Consider the following 20,694-nt stretch of genomic DNA (forward strand, 5'->3'; position numbering starts at 1 on the left):
CCACTGATCCAAGCTGCACATGAACAAGTCTAGGGAGGAACTCTACTCCACAAGGATGGCAAGCCTGTGCCATAGAAAGGGGGTAGTCTCAGAGACGCATACCTCTCTCTCCAAAACGTCTTACAGTGCAGATGATGTTCAGGTACCTAGATTGGGAGTTTCTGATGCTTTGTTTTATGGCTGTGCAACAATTCCGTAAGGGCTGGACTGGAGGCAGCTTTGAAGGTCAGGCATCGAACATCCCTCAGCAGTGTGTAGGATACAGAGTACAAGGATAAAACTTTGAGCAGATTGGCTTAGGACATATTTTCTACAGCATGTATTCTTTTGGTGAGGAACCTTCAAGGACTAAAAAAGTTAGAAAGAGAAAATGCATCTTGTGCTGATAAGCCATTTATTAAAAAGATGGACTTTGACAAAAGTAAAACATAATTTTTTATGCACTCAGTAAACACAACGAAACATACCTAGGAAAATTATTACAATTAACTGGAAAAGTAAGAATATATTCTCTTTTACTGAATTTGTTTGCCTAGCAAAAAATGTATGTAATAAGGAATTTCAAATGGTATATAGCAGAACATCGAACATTACACAAACATTTATCTTGGAATACACTTATGGACTTTGTATGTAGTTTCTTTTGTTTTTTAGTTAATTATCTTAAATATTATAATATTATATTGTGATTTCATACTGATTAAAATGCAATAAAAAGTTAAAAATAGGTATAACAGGTTATACTATCACTGGCTCCTTGCACTTGTGCAATAACTTGTGTTGAAGGCTTCATATATGCACTACAGCAGCAGTACAGCAGTTATACTCCACCTTAAGTGCATAAAAAGCTCTTTCAATAACAAAAGTCATACAATGAAACACTCACGATGACTAAAAAATATAATGTGACAAAGTGGATAGGTGTGCAGCTGCAAGCAAATAGAAACTGTGGGTACTTACATCAGGGAAAACTGTTCTGCTTTCTATTCCCTCTAGTCAATGATTGCTAACCCTCAATTCATGGAAAACTACTTTAATAAAGAGAAGACTCCCCTAAAATGCATCTCTGCCAGTCTAATTTAAAGGCATTAATTAAGAAATCAACTGTGCTTAAATGCATTAAGGATTCGAATGTGACTAAGGTTCAGTCTACTCTCCAAATCTTTTCAATTCCAATCGCAAATTCAAGTGCAAGAACTCGACATCTGCCTCCCAGGATACCATAGTAGCAGTTGAGCAATGGCATAGTGAAGCCAATTTGTTTCAGAAAGAATTGGAAGAAAGAGCATGATGACTACAGATGTGTCAAACTCAAGATAGGTATTAAAAGTGATTCTTATGTCTGGTACTAAACATCCTAAATGCTAGTTCTCATGGATGGCAACATATGACTTTTGCAGAAGTCGTCTTGACAACTTAAAATATTTTTACTCTGAGGTTACATCAAAGTAGTAGATGGGAGTGTGATTAATAGCAATACTGTTTTCACATCTCACAGAAACCTGGAAAGGAAACTAATGGGTAGAAGTTGTGGGGTCCAAAATGGCAAAGAATACAGAAGAAGGCAGTAGCAAAAGCCAGAAATAAGCCTAGATCTGTCAGGGCAGAGAAATCTGTAATTAATGGAATGCCACAGGGATCTGTCAGGGAAAGCATTCTTATAAGTTGTCATATCAGGGTTAGACGTCAAGATCACTCAGGATACCAAGACTAGCATGGTGGGCAAATGAAGCCAGAAACGCAAAGCATACAGTGGCAGCCCTACAGAGGTCATGGATGGATATGTGGCAGTGGAGACCACATAAGGAGAAGAAAGCAAGGTGATGCACTTCGATGGAAAAATCTACTGAAAAATACATATCTGGTAGGGCCTTAAAATTCACCAATCTGCAAGAAATATGCTTTTTGGCAGTCAGTTTTTGCCAGTACTATGCTCAAAATGAACCCTGTCTAGCAGTTAGCACAATGGATTAAGTCCCCAAGCTGTTAGCAAGCTATTTCCTGTACCCTGGGGACACATGGTTTTATTCCTCTCCCCTCATCTGTCTACTGTGCAACTGTGGGCAACTTACTTAACCAATGTTCCTGGGTTGCCACTGAAAAGGGAAGCAGGAATATAGTTATACCCTGGGAAGGTAATTTCTTCCCTGAAGACGATCCAGTTTCTTTTCGGTTATTTATTTAGTTTTGGTTAATGTTAGTAGATTTAGTAGTTATTTGCTTGTGGAACATTAAGTTGTAGGACTTTTGAGCTCTGAAATGTTTCAGAATAATATTTACATGTTAATATATGTCTTGTGTTGTTTACTCCTTTAAAGGTTAGCAGTAAAGAAGGGACTGGGGTTCATAGTCACCCCCAAGCTTAATCATGCTACTCATTGCGAAAAAGCATTACTGACTGCCAAAAGCAAGCTAAGTGGATGCCAAAGATATTCAGGTCATCCTATCACCATCCAGGTATTGGGAATACCGTCTACAATTTTCACAAAGTAGGAAAGTTAGGCCGATAAAGTAAGCAATGCAGTGTTACATGTGATGAAGGGAATGACGGAACTTCTCAAATAAATATTTACAGAGATGAGTACATGCAAGTGATAAAGGATGTAACAGGACCTTTTACAAGGTGCATTGGTGGTAGAGAAGCGGGAACAGACATTAGCTAGAAGGGAAATGAAAAAATTTCAGGGTCCTGGAATTTTTTCTTATTTTCATGCCACCCTAACTGCACACACTGGAGAAGGCACTGGGGACCTACCTACAAGCAACAGTACATTGCAAAACATAACAATGGTTAAAAACCCCTGGATTGGGTTTACAAAGGGCAGTAGTAACAGTCAGGTAAATTCAACATCCAGCAGGTCACCTTCTGCTAGCATTTTCCAACACAGGCTGGCATGAAACTACACAGCATGATTACACAACTTTACACCCACACTTCTACCAAATGTGCCAGTTAATGCTTTTGCTGCCCTCTGTAATCCCTCCTTCAATAGATTCAGCACTGTGCCATCCATGAAAAGTTTTAAATGACAGTAAAATGTATAACTTTTAATACACATCAAAAACATCAAAGGGCCCTACAGAAGTAATATAAGAACTTGCATTGCTTTGTGTAACGTTAAATGACATATGGAACAATGAATGAATTACTTTGAAGTATGGTGAAACAAGTTCACACCAGTACATCAAAAAACAAAGCACCCCTATAGCAGAGTATAAAATCTAGGGTACAAAACAGAGGGAAAACACAATTCTGTTATGCACTTACTATCAGTGCAGATGTTAGGAGTGGATTCACTACTGCAGTCCTCACTCTTGGAATACCATGCATATAGGAACCTTGACATGCCGATCAACTTCCAGAGCGTTAACCCTCCCCAGGACTTTTACGGAGTCTCACTAAGTAGGATGCATCAGTCAATGCCATTGTCTGACCTTTCTTGCTCCAGCAATAGCCATGAAGAAGACCTTTGTGTCAAAGTCCTAGTGGAACAGACAAACAGCCATATGTGACCCAGGTCCACCCCAGAGTTTCCTAATTTCCTTCTCCAGGGAGTAAGAGCAACACAAGCAGGAGGAACAGCATGGAAGGAAATTGAGGGAAGGTGCAGATGGGACTATGGAGCCACTCCAACCCATAGGACAAGGAACAGTTTTGATTAGTCATGGGGGTAGAAGAGGGTCCCTGGACTGCAGCAGTAGTATCAACAATGACAGTACATTAACAAAATTGTACTACATTCACTGTAATATTCACCATTGTAGTTGCTCATTTTAAGAAGATTTCCAAAACAAAGAGTATGGGAGGTAACAAGGAGAAAAAACTATGCAGGATAGAGAAGTCCTACCTTGGAAGTTTCCCTAAACTGATTACTGTTTCAAAAATGGCATGTGTAGTAAGGGTCTATATTAGATAGCTGAACGTTGAAAAGAAAGAAAGCTTTTACATTGAATCCTAATGACTGAAAACACACAATGTCAAACATACGAAGAGTGATTTTTTTTCCCCAGGGAAAAAAAATCACTGATCCACCAAAAAAAAAAACCCAAAACAAAACAAATTCACAGACAAAATAAAGTGTGGGGCTTTCAGTTTCAGGAAGCACAGCTGAAACACTTGCCAAGGAGGGTATATGAGACATCTAAGACACAAAAGTTTGTGGAGCAGTCTTGTCACAGGTCTTGGCAAAGACCGATTCCAGGACTGTGGGCTGCAAAAGCACCTCACTGCAACAGAGCTGTTGAACTCGGGAAAACTGAAGTCAAACAGGACTGTCCTCAGTCTCTTTGCACTTCTCCCAGTGGTTGTTAGAGTACTTTTTTGGCAGAAGACTGCTGGATGTATTTGCTGACACCATGGCAACACTAAAACAAACATGCTCCCCTTTCCTGGCTGCAAGCTCCTGGAGACCTGATGCCTTCTTTGGCTTGTCCTTGGTGTGAAACAGGCACAATACAGACAAGGGTCCATGTTGTGCACTGGGATGAAGCAAAATAATTAGAATTGTGACCGCCCTTGCACAGAATCTGTTTCCCATATACAATATGATCGTTAACTTTGATTAAAAACAACCTTAGAATCAGAACTGGATTCTGTATCAGACATTTAGCCATGTCAGAAGCAACAAAAAAATGAAAAATGCCCTGTGGGGTGCTTATCTAGTTCCTTTTAGAAGGCCAATGAACGGACTGAGAGCACTGTGAAACATATGGCTACAGCTACTGCATGGCAAGAAAGATCTGAAGATGGCATCAGCAGATATACTTCTTACACCACCAGCATCCCTGTATCCTGTTTGGATGGGGGGGCTCTGCTGAAGTCATGGGGAAGGTAAAGCTGTGGACGTTGGGCCTGCCATGCCAGTCAGGCTACTGGTATACACAGGAGACTCAAAGATGGGATTGCAACACTGACTACAATGAACATCCACTGACCACAACTACAAACTAAAAGGTACACAATTGATGACATTATACAAAACTCCCACTGATACGAGTTTTGTTTTCATTACTTTATTAAAATTAGGTAACACCTAAATAAGGAAAAATACAAATTATAACTGAAAATAATATGTATATCCCGGATGGGTTCCCCAACAGCTGGATATTTGACTATACCACTTGGTCATCCTGCAGCTCACACCAAGAACAAATCAGCAAACACACTTCACCTACTCAGTTACTACAGTTCTCTTCTGGTAATACGTAACAGACTACAATGTGGGTGAAGGTTGACCCCAAAACCCATCAATACATATTAAATCATTACCCTAGTAAAACTGTATCAAGTACAAATCAGTGCAACGAGTTTGCTTATTCTAGTTAGCAGTGAGAATTGTGCTGGTCAGCAGTGCTAAGGAAACTTGCGCACAACTACAAAAGCTGATGTATACTGTGACACCTTTACAGATAGGGCACTTGCCTCTTACAGCTAAATGGTTCAAGTGGTCAAGTATACAGCAGTAAGCCCAATAATGTTATAAGGTAATAAACTAAATAATTCTTACATATATTTCCTGTTTGGTAAGGAAAATGTTACAAAGGAATTCATTGGGCAAACATTCATTTACTGAAACAAATATCAGAAAATAAAATGCAACACCTGTCTTCAAGCTTCGCTGCTAAGAGGTACAGGGTCCAACTGCTGGCATTTCATGTAAATGCAATTTAATAATCTGTTCACTACTGTAAGCATTTTGTTATCCTTCTTTAAAATGCTCAACATTAAAGCAATCTCATGTTTTCAAGTACAGTATATCACATGACATTCAAGTAGCAATGTCATGCTGTGAAATAAATACCTTTAAGGGATATTCAGGTCAACTCAGTCGTGCCTCTTCTCAAACTGTACAGCTTTCACGTTTTGCTACAGGAGCCTTTCACCACACACTATCATCTACAAAGAAGGCATGACACATGCACACATCACCTTGGGGCTAGAACTGTTGAATGATTTTTGGATCCATTTTTGCTTCTTACTTTAATCCACTTAAAATGGGTTACTTAATTTGAAAATTTTGGGTAAATATGATCACATTGCTTTAAAGGAAAACACATCTCATCCTTGCTGAACTGCTCTCATTCCATTATCAGGCTTCCCACTAAAAAACAGTGTTTGTACAAAGTAACTTCTGTAACTATAGAAAAGTAATACAGATGTGATGGATGTAGTGCAGCTCAATTTGCTACAGAAGTGGTTAGCCACATCTTTTGTGACAATGGGAAGGGTAGCTCTTAACAGACTACATTTGTATTACATTTTAAATACAAGACACTGCTGTCCATATAAATATTTTATGTCTTTGCTTGAGGAAGGCAGAAATGGCACCAGTAAATGGTGGACAGGGAATAATACAACAGCTTTTTGTAATCACTGTTCATAAGTAAAATGATTTCTTACAAAACAAGAATAAAACATTTAAGAATGAAACAAAACTTTGCTGTTGTACTTACTAGGACAGACCAAGCACTTAAGAACAATAATACTAAAAAAATGCAAATTCATAAAAAGTGCAATGAACATAATTCAGTATACTGAGTTAAAGCCCTTTCAAAAAGAAGGCAGAGAAGGGTGTTGCAACGTACTTTTAAAAAAGTCCTCTTCATTTCTCAGAACAAGAAAAGGCCAACAGAAAAGACCCAAATGGAGAGAGAAAAACACTTTCTCCTCAACTCCATATCCACCATCTAATCTACTCACTAGGACACAAACCATCTGTGTGAGGACAAGTACTACAATTGGCATCCTCTTCTTTTTTTCTCCTTTCCATTTCCCATTCCACAAAGGTATCAAACAGACTTGGCCAAGCCTCATCTTCACTGTAATTGCTGAGGTCGGGCCCAATCACCTGAGTAAAATTTAGAAACATATTCCATGTGTCCCGGGAGATTCCCTTTATTCCTGAGGGGTTCTCAGTTAGGAAGTTTAACCATGGTTCCAATATAGGGGGTACATTCTGAGTAAAGACCAATCGCCAAAGGGCAACTGCAATTTCTCTATGCAATGACCGCTGTCCTTCTTCACAGTCTAGGCCAAACTGAAAGGTAAAACGATAGAGATCCTTAAATTTTTCTTCTGATTTTGCCTCATTCAGAATACTAGAAAATCTGGCACGAATTCCCTCAATGCTGTCCGCTTGTATCGCTTTGCAGCCCTCAACAAACTCGGCCCTGTTGGAGGGGGGGAAAAAGTGGTTATCTGCTCCGATTTTTCACTTTAAAATTAACAAAATTTACGGTGACAAACTCCAAGCAAATCAACATTAAAATTTAGAAACATGCTACAGAGCTACAAGTAAAACGGCAAAAATTGCTAATTAGATTAAAGAGTAATGTTTACAAAACTGACAGGATGTTTTAAAATTAAGTAAATATGTATGCTCACCATATTGGGTTACCTCAGACGGAGTCTTCTACAGTGGGCTGGACTGGAGTTTCCCCCTTCTTAGTCTCTAAATTGCCTATTTTTTTTTCTCTTCTCACACTTGCTGGTGGAAAGGCATTTGTTACAGAATACCACACTGGGCTAAACAATGCGTAGCAGAAGCCCGTCATAGTTAGTGCCACTGACCGACTGAGCTCGGTATGTGGCACAGGAAACAAAACACAGTACAGTTGTGTACACTTACCATAAATGTAGATGTTAGAGTATCTTCACTGTTGCAGTCATCACATTTGGGTTATCCCTGCCAGGGTAGCCCTCGGCCAGCCTGAATACCAGAGACTTAGTACTTCCGAGTCGGTTACTGTCACTTGAAGACTGACATTAGGTTGTCAGTGGTATAAAGGAAGGCAGCCGACGCCATTACATCAGTTTTTCTTGCCCTAACCGGTCAGGAACCCCCAAAATAGGAGGCCAGGCTCTCGTAGCAGAACCCCACCACTGGAAAATAAATACCAATATGTCCCTTGTAAGGAAAGGAGAAAGTACAGTTTTGTACCTACCATAAATGGAGATGTTAGAGTGCTAATACAGCTGCAGTCATAACAGATGGGTTCTCCTGCCGTCAGGCGGGTCCTCGGTCGGCCGAATTCCAAAGTCTAGGTCCGGCGTCGGTTGTCATCGCTTCTTCCCTGACGTCAGTGCGACAGGGGTATAAAAGAACCAGCCGACGCCATTTTCTTCAGTTTTTCTTGCCCCAGATGTCAGGTGCCCCCAGAAAGAAGGCAATACATAAAATTATGTAATAATGCAATGCAATATAATCAAAGACCAGTAGTTGCAAGCAAATACACCATAAAAGAAGACCCCTAGAGGGGAAGGAGGGAGGGAAACCTGGACTGCAGCTGTATTAGCACTCGAACATCTACATTTATGGTAGGTACAAAACTGTACTATGTTCATCGTGCATACAGCTGCAGTCATAACAGATGGGCAGAATCCCAAAGCTAAGAAAGGGATGGTAGGCACTAGGTGGAGCTAGGAGGAGCCAAAATGCCCTGCAAGACTGCAGTGGCAAAGCCTGCTCTAGATTTGGAGTATAATGGTAGGTTGTAGTGCTTAGAGAATGTAGGCACAGAACTCCAAGTGGCTACTTCTAAAATATCCTTGGTAGGAACTCCTATGAGGAAGGCTGCAGAGGTGGCTGTGGCCCTGGTAGAATGAGTTCTAATGCCTGTAGGTACAGTTTTGCCATGAAAGGAATAGCAAAAGCGTATGCAGTGGGCTATCCATTTTGAGATTGTCTGTTTGGATAGTGGCTTTCTTTGAAATCCTACCGCATAGGCCACAAAAAGCTGTTCTAATTTTCTGAAAGGTTTTGTTCTGTCCAAATAATAACGCAGTTGTCTGTGGATGTCCAAGGAATGCAGTAATCTCTCCCCTTTGTTTTGAGGATTAGGATAAAAAGTAGGTAAATGTATGGCCTGATTTAAAGCTACCCTGGATACCACTTTAGGCATAAAGGACGGGTTGGTACGTAATGAAACTCTGTCCTGATGGAAGATGATAAAAGGCTGGACAGCCATAAGAGCCTGTAGTTCTGAAACTCTACGAGCTGAAGTGATAGCCAGAAGGAAAGCTGTTTTCCAGGACAAATATTGTAAATCTGATGAGGCAGCTGGCTCATAAGGAGGCAAAGTCAGTTTTTCCAGAATGAAATTAAGATCCCAAGCAGGTATTGGTTGTTTTCTTGGAGGTCTTAAATTCTTAGCCCCTCTGAGGAACTGTCTTAATAGAGGGTGAGAGAATAAAGGTGGATCAGTGTTGTATTCTGCAGAAATGGCTGAGGCATGGATTTTGATGGAGGAGAACGAAAGTCCACTGCTTAGCAGTTCAGCCAAATATTGTAGTATTTGAGGTAAATTCAGTTTTCCAGGGCACTGGCCCTTTATCTCATTCCAAACACAAAAACGTTTCCATTTTGCAGAGTAAGCTTTTCTAGTTGATGGCCTTCTGGCCTCCAAAATGACATCCTGCACCTCCTTGGAGAGCAGGGCCTGCTGCGATGCTAAGGAATCTTCCATGCGGCTAGATTGAGTGTTTTCAGCTGACTGTGAAGAGTTTTGAAGCTGTGCTGAGTCAGAAGAAGAGGCATTAGAGGCAGGGTCCATGGTGGGGAATGAGTCAGGCTCCTCAGGAGTGGGTACCAGTATTGCCTTGGCCAGTCCGGAGCAATGAGGATCATCTTTGGTCTGTCTGCTCTGGTCTTCAATAGGACTTTGGGCAGCAGAGGAAGAGGTGGGAAGGCATAAACTGTCATTGATGTCCAACTGAAAGAGAGAGCGTCCACTCTCCTGGCCTTTGGATGGAAGATCCTTGAGCAGAATTTTGTCAATTGATGGTTTTTGTGGGAGGCAAAGAGATCTTTGTCTGGTCTTCCCCATTCTTGGATTATTTCTGTAAAAACTTTTGGATGCAACTTCCATTCGTGTGGATCTGTCATATTCCTGCTTAGGTTGTCTGCCAGCATGTTTTCCTTGCCTGGCAAGTACTGTGCTTGTAGTTCCATTTGTAAGTCCATGGCCATGTTCCAAAGTGACATGGCCAGTCTGCATAGGGGATAAGAATGTGTTACTCCCTGCTTGTTTATGTACCACATAACTGTGGTGTTGTCTGTTCTTATCAATAGCTGACCTGGTTGTAGAAGGTCCTTGAAAGCTGTAATAGCATTTATCACTGCTAGCATTTCTTTTTGACTGATGTGAACGTGCTTTTCTTTTTGGGTCCATTTGCCCTGAATGCACCGGTCTGTCATGTGCCCCCCAGGCGTAGTCCGAGGTGTCTGTTGTGATGACTTGATTTGCTTGAGGCTTGCTGAATGGAAGACCTGTGTTTGTTTGGCATGCTTGAGCCCACCACAGAAATTCCTTTTGCAGACATGGAATTAGTGGTATTATTGTTTCCAAACTGTGGCTGTGTTGAGACCATATGTTTTTAGGTACCATTGTAGTTTTCTCATATGCAGCTTTGCACATGGGATTAGTAAGATGCAAGATGCCATGAATCCCAGAGCCTGCAGGATTTTCCTTGCAGTCAGCCTGGTGCAATTTGCCAGTGTTCTGAAATATTGAATTAGTTGCCCTGCTTCTCTGGCGTGAGGTAGGCCATCTGGGTGTTTGTGTCCAAATTGGCACCCAGGAAAATTATCTTCCGAGAGGGTATTAGTCTTGATTTCTCTTTGTTGACTGTGTATCCTAGAGAGTTTAATAACATTATTACATAAGCCAGATGTTTCAGAAGAATGTGCTTGCTGTCCGCTTGGATCAGGCAGTCGTCCAAATAAGGGTATGTTTGTATCCCTTGAAGTCTGCAGTAGGCAATTACTGATGCCAGGCATTTTGTGAATACTCTGGGCGCAGTAGATAAACCAAAGGGCAATGCAGAGAATTGATAATGGGTTGAACCTGCAAGGAATCTGAGGTATCTTCTGCAATTTTGTCTGATTGGGACATGCAGGTATGCCTCCTTGAGGTCCAGTGTTACCAGCCAAGACTCCTTGCCCAGCATGGGAAGAAGTTGCTGTAGAGTGAGCATCTTGAATTTTGGTACGAGTAGGAATGTGTTTAGGATGGAAAGATCCAAAATAGGTCTCCAATCTTTTCCCTTCCTTGGCACCAGAAATAGCCTGGAATAAAAACCTTGACCTTGTTCGTGTGTAGGTACCTCTTGAATAGCTTTCATGTTTATAAGATCTGAAATTTGCTTTTGTGCCTCTGCCCTTTGATTGTGTGGCAGGTTTGGCATGTCTTTCATTTTTGGAAGGGTATGAAAATGGAAATTGTAGCCTCTGTTTATAATGTTCAGGATTCATTTGTCCTTTGTGACAATATGCCAATTTTTTGAGAATAGTGCCAGCTTTCCTCCTAAGGGGGCTGCCATTTGAGACCTGGTTGGCATGCAAAGGGGAAAGTCATTGGTTTTGCTTTCTGAAAGATTGCGAGTTGTCCTCACCACCTCTTTGTGTAAGAGCTTGCCATTGTCTGCCTCTGTACGAGCCTTGTGTTTGTCCTCTGCCCCTCGGGTGCCTGTATCTGCCTCTTTGGGGTCTATCTGTGGCAGGAAAGGACCAGTTTTTGGAAGGCCAATTTCTACTAAAACGTGGGGGTTGAACCTGCAGAAATTCTTTCACAGTTTGCATTGATTTAGCCTTTTCCTCCATTTTCCGTAATACTTCCTCAGCATTTGCCCCAAACAGTACATCCTTTTGAAGAGGGGCGTCTAGTAATTTAGCTTTGACATGATCAGGCAAGGCTTGTTCCTTGAGCCAGGCATGCCTACGCATGACTCAGCCTGTAACAGCAGCTCTACATGAGGCCTCTAGAGCATCAAAACCACATTGTATGGTATGTTTACCCACTTGTTCTGCACTATGCATCAAATCCTGCAACTCCTTCATGTCTGGTTGTTCAGGTTGTGACATTTTACTTTTCATTTGAGATGACAGAAACTGTTGGTATTTTAGCATATGAAACTGACAGTTTAAGGCCCTCATGGATAAGGTAGCCGAGGTATATACCTTTTTCCCCCACCTTTCTAAGGATCTGGAATCTCTCTCGGAAGGCAATGGGTTTTTGGCAATGGAGGCCTTAATTCCCTTGGGCCCCTGTGAGATGGTTTTTAGGTCAGCAGCATGGCTTTTGTATAGAAATTGGTGCGAGTCAGGAACCCTGTAGTACCTGTCAGCCTTAACTGGAGCTGGAGGGAGAGAGTCCGGGTTAAGGCAGGCCTCCGAGTAAACATCATCTAGGATGTCCAGGACAGGAGGTATAGCCAGAGGCCTGTGCTGGGGTAACAAAAGAAATTCCCTGAGCCTTTTCTTGGAATCTGAATAATCCTGGCCTTCCTAGTGGAAGTGTTCCCTTAAGGTATGCAGAGTTTCGCCAAATGAGTAATCCTCAGGGGGGGATACAGAAGGAATAGATTCCTGTGCATCAGAGTCTTCAAAAGGGGAGTACGACTGTTCCTGATAATCAGAGTGCTCTGAAATAATGGAGCCCTGATCAGAGGAGGGGGAATCTTCCCCCACTCTGGGTCTTTTGTCTGGAGGTGGCTGAGAACCTCTGATTAGAGTAATTAAATCCTCAGCCATTTTAAGCATCTGTTTCTTAGGCATGGGGCCTGGAGATGGGCCCTGTGTAGCTGGTCTCTTAGGGTGCATGGTCTGAGGCAAGAAAAAGTTTCCCCAACGGGGTACTTAGCTTTTAAGAAGACTTCGGTTCCAAATTTTTCGTAATCTCAGGAGCTGGCCGACCGGCACTTGCGAACTGCTTCTGCTTCGGGCACCGCGCGGCAAGAAATACTGAAGAAAATGGCGTCGGCTGGTTCTTTTATACCCCTGTCGCACTGACGTCAGGGAAGAAGCGACGACAACCGACGCCGGACCTAGACTTTGGAATTCGGCCGACCGAGGACCCGCCTGACGGCAGGAGAACCCATCTGTTATGACTGCAGCTGTATGCACGATGAACATCAACAAGGAAGAAAGGTAATAAAAAGAAAAAAGGGAGAAGGAGGGAGGGAAACCAGGACTGCAACAGTGAAGAGACTTGAACATCTACATTTATGGTTAAGTGTACACAACTGTACTATGTTCTTCGTGTTTCACTGTTGCAGTCATCACATTTGGGTAGATTCCCAAAGGTGAGGAAATGGGTGGAGGCAGTTAAGGAAGCTAGGGGCTGGCTAGTATGCCCTGCAAGACCACAGAGGCATAACCTGCCCTGGATTTGGAAAACAGAGGCAGGTGGTAATATTTGGTAAAGGTGTGAACAGATGTCCAGGTGGCAGCCTCCAGGATGTCCCTGGTGGGGACTCCTCTGAGGAAAGCTGCAGAGGTGGAGGCTGCTCTGGTGGAGTGTGTCCTGACCCCCTTGGGGGGAGGCTTGCCATGCTGTTTGTAGCAGAAATGGATGCAGTGTGCTATCCATTTGGAAATGGTTTGTTTGAAGACGGCTTTACCCTCTGTCCCTGAAGTAAAGCTAACCAGCAGTTGATCAGATTTTCTGAAGGGTTTAGTCCTGTACAGATTGTATCTGAGCTGCCTGTGTACATCTAGAGAGAGTGCAGAATCCTTTCCCCCTTGTTTTGAGGGTTAGGAAAGAAGGTGGGGAAATGGATGGATAGGTTGAGAGCTACACTGGACACCACCTTTGGCATGAATGATGGATTAGTTCTGAGGGATGCACTGTCTGCATGGAAGATTATGAAGGGTTCCACTGCCATGAGTGCTTGCAGCTCAGAGACTCTTCTGGCTGAAGTGATGGCCAGGAGGAAGTCAGTGTTCCAGGAGAGAAATTTTAGCTCTGCAGAAGAAGGTGGTTCAAAAGGAGGCAGGGTGAGCTTTTCCAAGACAAAGCTAAGGTCCAAAGCTGGTGTTGGTGCCCTTCTGGGGGGGGGGGGGGCTCAAGTTGCTAGCCCCTCTGAGGAACTATTTGATCAGAGGATGTGAAAACAGTGGCCGTTCACTGAGAAAATGAGCTGAAATAGCAGAGGCATGAATTTTTATAGACGAGAAAGAGATCACTGTGTAGTAGGTCAGCTAACTAATCCAGGATGAGAGCTGTGCCGTATTGGAACCTTTAACCTGGATCCAGGTGCAGAACCTTTTCCATTTATCTGCATAAGACTTTCTGGTGTTAGGGCATCTGGCCTCTTGATAACATACAGAACCTGTTTACTGAGGATGGCAGATTGGTCAGGGTATAAGCCAAGCTGCCAACTGAGTGTCTGCAATTGGGGGTGCATGAATTCCATTTCCCTCTGGGTTAAGAGGTTGGGAATCTGAGGAAGATTCCATGGGGGCAGTGGGGACAGGCTGCGCAGCAAGGAGTACCAGTGCTGTCTGGGCCAGTCTGGAGCTACGAGAATGGTCCTTGGTTTTTCCTCCCTTGTTTTGATCAGTACCTTGGGAATGAGAGGTAAGGGAGGGAAAGGCATAGACCGAGAGTTTTACCCAGGGGAAGGACAGGACATCTACTTTCCATGACATGCAGTGATGCTCCCTGGTGCAGGATTTGCTGAGCTGATGGTTGGTGTGGGAGGCAAAGAGGTCAACCTCCAGGGTTCCCCATTTCGGAGTCATTAATAAGAAGGTGTTTCTGTTGAGCTGCCACTCGTGGGGGTCCAAAAGTTTTAAGCTTAATTGGTCTGCCAGGGAGTTGAGAGTGCCTGGCAGTTATTGTGCTAACAGGTGTAGTTGCATGAAGGAGGCTGTGAGCCAAAGGGTCAAGGCCAGCCTGCACAGCGGGTAGGAGTGAGTCCCTCCCTGCTTGTTGATGTACCACATCACTGTGATGTTGTCTGTTTTGATCAGGAGAACCCCTGGAAAGAGAAGGGGTTTGAAAGCCATCAAGGCCTGCTGCACAGCCATCATCTCTTGTTGACTGATGTGGAGGGGGAGTTGCTGGGGGTTCCATTGGCCCTGTAGCCACCTGAAGTCCAGGTGTGCACCCCAAGCATAGTCCGTGTCTGTGGTGAGGGTCTGGGCAGTGGGGTGTGGGGAGAAGGGCAGTCCCTTGTGGGAGCAGGCTGTTGCCCACCAAAGAAATTCCTTCCTCAGGCAAAGAATAATAGGTAAAAGAGTTTCCAGATCTTGAGAGTTTGTACCAAAGACTCTTCAGGTACCACTGACATTTCCTCATATGCATTCTGGCATATGGAATAAGGAATATGCAAGATGCCACGAACCCGGGGCTTCCAGGATTTTCCTTGCAGAAAGCTGGGTCCTGGTGGCCAGTTGAGAGAAGTAAGCTGATAGGAAACAGTTTATCTGGTGTTACGCATGCCATCTGGGATGATGTGCCCAGACTTGCTCCCAGGAAGATTATCCTTTTGCTGGGTACCTGTTTTGATTTCTTTTCGTTGATGGTGTCCCCTAAGTAGGTTAGTAGGTCCTTTACAAAGGTCAGGTTTTTGAGCAGCTTTTCCTGGCTGTCTGCCTGAATAAGGCAGTCATCTAAGTACGGGTAAATTTGAATATTTTTATGTCTGCAAAAAGCAATGGTCAGAGCCAGGCATTTTTTGAAAACTCTGGGAGCAGTAAATAAGCCAAAGAGAAGCACAGAGAACTGAAAGTGTTGAGATCCTGCCCTGAAGCGAAGATATTTTCTGCAGGACTCCCTGATGGGAATGTGGAGGTAGGCCTATTTTAGGTAGAGGGTGGCTAGCCAAGCGTCCTTGGAGAGCATGGGTAGCAGCTGCTGGAGGGTGAGGATTTTGAATTTTGGGATCACCAGGAAGGTGTTTAGAATGGATAGACTGAGGATGGGGCGCCATGTGCCCTCTTTTCTGGGTACCAGAAAAAGTCTGGAGTAGAAGCCTTGGCCTATCTGCCCTGCAGGAACGTGTTCTACTGTTCCCAAAGAGAGCAGGGTATGGATTTGCTTTTGAGCCTCTGCCCACTGATTTGGTGGTAGATCTGGGAACCCTTTTGGGGTTGGAAGGGTGTGTAAGGAGAATTTGTACCCCTGAGACACAATGTTCAGAACCCATTGGCCCATGGTAATGGTGGCCCAAGTGCTTGAGTGAAAGGAGAGTTTTCCTCCTAGGGGTATGTGATGGTGGGCAGAGGCGAGGTCGGGAGGGGGTGAGGCCTTGTGAGTTTTTACCATAAGGGGGTGGGCTTAGAACTCCCTGGTTTTGAAGTGGAGGCAGTCCACTGCTTAGATCTCTGTGACCCCTGGGACTGCTGTCTTGGAGGTCTGTTTCCACAGGGTCTAGGCTAGCCCTGTTTACTAGGCGCAGGAAAGGACCACTGCTTGGAAGGAAAATGCCTGCTGAACCTAGGGGCTGTACCTGTAAGAAATCTTTAACTGTCTTCATAGATTTTGCTTTTTCTTCCATCTTTTTTAACACCTCTTCTGCTTTAGTACCAAATAAATTATCTTTGTGCAAGGGTGCATCCAACAATTTTGATTTGATATGGTCTGGCAGGGGTTGCTTCTTAAGTCATGCATGTCTTCTAATGACAGATCCAATGACTGCTGCTCTGCAAGTAGCTTCTAGGGCATCAAAACTGCAGTGCAAAGTGTGTTTAGTTATTTGACCAGCAGATTGCATTAATTCCTGCACATCTTTAGATTCTGCCCATGCAGAAAAGGAGGAAATTTTTTGTTTAAGGAGTGCCAATTTATGTTGCTGATATTTATGCATATGGAACTGACAATTTAGTGTCCTGATAGCAAGAGTATATTAGATGTATACTTTTTTACCTCATCTGTCCAGTGCTCTAGAATCCCTGTCTGAGGGGGTGGGATTTTTAGCTGAAAAGGCTTTAAGCCATTTTGGGCCTTGAGGAATGACCTCAGGGTTCGCTGTTGGGTTTTTAATTAGATATTTGTGAGAGTCAGGGACTCTGTGGTACCTCTCTGGTTTTCTGAGAGCAGGAGGGAGGGCATCTGAAGTCCAGCTGGATTCAAGGAAGACATCATCCACCACATCTAGGACTGGGGGGATGGCTAAGGGCCTGTACTGTGGAAGGTCCAGTAACTCTCAGTCTCTTTTTAGAGTGTGGGTAGTCTTGACTCTCCCATTTGAAATGCTCCCTTAAAATATGCAGGGTTCCCCAAAGGAAACATCCTCTGGGGGAGAGGCTAAAAGGACAGATTCCTCTGCATCAGAATACTCATATGTTGAGACGGGCTGCATGTCTTCATAGTCAGATGCATTGGATTCATCTGACTCTTGTTCAGACAAAACTACTGGAGACAGATCTCTTTCTTTTTGAGTGGCTTGGCTTACCCTAATCAGCATGATAAGGTCCTCTGCCATTTTAAGCAGTTGTGACTGAGGCAAGGAAGCAGGCGCTAGAGAATGGCTGGTAGTCGGTTTCTTGGGCGTGGTTTGACCTATGGGCCCAAGGAACTCTGTTGTATTAGAAAGAACGGTAGCCGTGAAAGAAGGTGTCAGTTTATGTCTGGATTCGGTGTTGCGAAGGACTTCATTGGAAGCTGGTGCCTGCAAAGAGGCCCCGGACCCAGCCAAGGTAGAGATGACCACAGGATCCTTAGACGAAGAGTTCTGCAGCATACCAGACTCCAAAAGGGTCTCAGTAGCAGCCTGCAAATTAACTGAAGCGGGCATCTGGGGCTGCAAAAGCACCTCACTGAATTCCAGAGGACCGACAACCAGCTTGGTGGTAGCATCGTCAGAGGGTTTGGTCCTGTGCGGTCTGTCTCTGTCTTTATCCTCACGTTTTTTCAGAAGATCTGCTGTTGGATGGCTTATGGAAGCCATATCTGAATTAGAGGACTGTAATTGGAAATATCTGGCTACAATAAGGGCTTGACGAATAGTTCTGGCATTAAATAAAGCACAGAACCAACAATGAGGGATGTTGTGTCTGGGCCTAGAGAAGTGATGCAGTAAGAGTGGGAGTCCCAGTGTGGTATTTGCTTCCCACAGGTGAGACAATTAACTTTTTCTGACATCGGTTAGTGCAAGAAAAAAAGGATCCCCAATGGCGTACGTAGCTATCGAAGATTTCAACTTCAATTAAGAAATGAAACTTAGGTAGCGGCCGACCGGCACTCATGCGAACTGCTTCTGCTTCGGGCTCCATGGCAAGAAAGACTCATGTAAGCGCATCAATTGCTTTCCTTTATACCACTGACTACCTGACATCAGTCTTCAAGCGACAGCAACCGATGCAGAAATACTAAGTCTCTGGTAATGAGACTGGCCGAGGACTACCCTGGCAGGGATAACCCAAATGTGATGACTGCAACAGTGAAACACTAAGATCATACAATGACATTTAAATACATACTTGACTAATTTACAGGGGAACTTTAAGCCTGCTCTGATGGACTACAAGGATAAAGCCATAAATATGACCTGGGAAATTGGAGTTTGATTAGCAGCTAGTGCACCTGCTGTAGTGGACCGAAGGAAGTTAAGGAATGATGCAGCTCTGCCAGTTTACCTCCTTTCAGGTGGAAGCTGCAGGGGCACATGTCAAGGGAGTGTAGTCCTGCTGTACAGTCTCTGCTTAAAACCATGGACAACACAGAAGTGCCAGCTTCAAAGGAGGCAGGGCAGTTCCTAAGGTTATGGTACTTGCGGAAGCTAATAATATGCTCTTGCTGATATACACTGTATGTCTAATAGACATGGACTGTGGGGGTAAGGAACCAAAACAGAGAGAATCCCTACTACTCACAGATGATGGCACTACTCCCCACTGCTTGGGATCTTCCTCTAAAAAGAATGAATGGGCTGTAGGGCTCTTGCACCTCATGGAAAGAGTGGGTCTACAGGCTATGTGAACGAGGAGGCTTAGGGCTTACATGGGGAGGAGAAAAAAGCTTACAGGGAACTCTAACAATAGCTGTCAGTTGACACAGGAAGGCAGTAGACGGATAGCAGGTTTCCTGTTGAAATTCCAAGAAGTGCAACTGCAAACCTTGAAACAGCATGGCAAATTATGTCTATGGAGACGGTGATCAACTATGTGGAACTTTGATGCATTTTCCTTACCCCAAGGTACAACAATCTTGGGGAGTTACTGTACATTATGTTGAAGGGCAGGGAGAGTACAACAAACCCCAGTGTTGGGGGTGGGGTAGTGCAAACAGCAATCCCTCCTGGCAAAAACACTAACAGCATTACACAGAGTTTACAGATATGCTGTACTACTTTGATAATTCTATTTTCTGCGACTGTTATAATCGTAACTACAGGTAGAGTTCCTCTCATATAGACTAAATCAATCAATCAAATCATTCATAATGCAGCAGGTCAGTCACAGATCAGTTAACATTGAATTGCAAACACAAGCCTGACTCAGACTAGCAGCCTAACAAATAATGCTTGGAGAAGATATTAAGGGACAACTAACTATATCACATGCATATGCAAATCAGACAGTGTTGAAGCAAACTGTGGAAGCAGCCATACCCCAACTGGCATGGCTTTTGGCAGCGGTATTTATTGTTCAATAGGTGGATTGTAATATGATGGCAAAACATAGTTAAGTAAACAGTCCATTTCAAAAAGGTTTGCTTAGCCATTGAATGTCCCTTCCTCCCTTGAGCAAAGTAGAGAGAGAGCTATGACAGCATCTGAACTATATACATTCTCTTCAGGTATAGATAGATGGCAATGGAAAATCACAGGTGTTAAGGGCTCTCTCTTGCCCAGTTTCTACTATTCAGGACATACCAGAAGAAAAATGAACAAGTTTAAGGAGAATTTTGAAATCACTAGCCATGTAACCCAACCCAGTTTTATACCACTGTTCCTTGGATTGGATAAGGACAGTGTCATGTCAGCTGCCTTTCAAGTAAAGAGGTATCTAAGGATTGTGTGTGGTATATGTGTGGTGGAGGAGTATTAGCTGGGGATTAATTAACTTACTGTCGACCTTTGTTGATCAGAGACATGGGGGACAGGCAGTGGTGAATTTGCAATTTCCAATCCAATGATCAAGGCTTCTTTTGAAAATGGTCAGTAATGAACACTGCTTTATGTAGATGTGGAGTTTATTTCATAATGAAGGGATCCTTCGAGATGCATATTGGTCCGAACAGATAAGTAACTGGCTTCCCAAGCCAGGGACTGATGGTTTGAGTCTCATATGGGATGATATAATGTTGGACCACAAACACTAGATCCAAGGACCTGTATTTTATCTGCAACATAAACAAAACCTGCTAGAGGGAACAGTGCATGTCTCAAAGGATCCCTGTGATACGAAATAAACTCCTCATCTACATGAAGCAGAGTTCATCCTAGCCAGCCAGCTGTGAATCCTCTTCATGCCACCCCCCTGCTGAATACAAAATAAAGATTCAAGGATATGGACATTCACTTCCCTGCAGGGAAGTTAATGTCCACGTCCTTGAATCTTTATTTTGTATTCAGCAGGGAGATGGTATGAAGAAGACAAAATAGGGATTCAAGGACATGGACATTTACTTTCCTGCTAACCCTGCAGCTAGCCTAATGGATACAGGCATCCTGTGGGAATGCAGCAACTGCCTCATGTACACTGCCTATCTAATTTTCAAACAAACATAGTTTGAAACAGATGCATACACAATGTCACTGGAGGCAAAGCTCTAGCATTACAGCACTTGCACTACCAAACAGGTTGCTAAAAACACACTACACCCGCTTCAAATAGTATGGATCAGAAACACATATCTTGAACCTTTTAAATGTAATCTCTCTAAACCAAAAAGACATCCCAGACATGGCGCACACACAAAACGTGTCCTCGGCAACCTCAACAGTACTCTATAAACACCCAACAA

The 20,694-nt window shown here is 43.4% G+C and overlaps 1 protein-coding gene across 1 annotated transcript in view; it reads right to left on the reverse strand.

The window, feature by feature from the left end:
• Positions 1 to 377: 377 nt before the first annotated feature.
• Positions 378 to 20,694, reverse strand: part of DCUN1D3 (defective in cullin neddylation 1 domain containing 3) — a 367,750-nt gene continuing 347,433 nt past the window's right edge. Inside the window, exon 3 of the mRNA XM_044089501.1 lies at positions 378 to 7,170. Coding sequence (XP_043945436.1) covers positions 6,693 to 7,170 — 478 coding nt within the window. The 3' untranslated portion in view covers positions 378 to 6,692. The remainder of the gene's footprint in view (positions 7,171 to 20,694) is intronic.

The sequence above is a fragment of the Protopterus annectens genome, chromosome 12.part0 (assembly GCF_019279795.1).
Source record: "Protopterus annectens isolate FY-2018-M chromosome 12.part0, PAN1.0, whole genome shotgun sequence".
Taxonomy (NCBI): Eukaryota; Metazoa; Chordata; order Ceratodontiformes; family Protopteridae; genus Protopterus; species Protopterus annectens.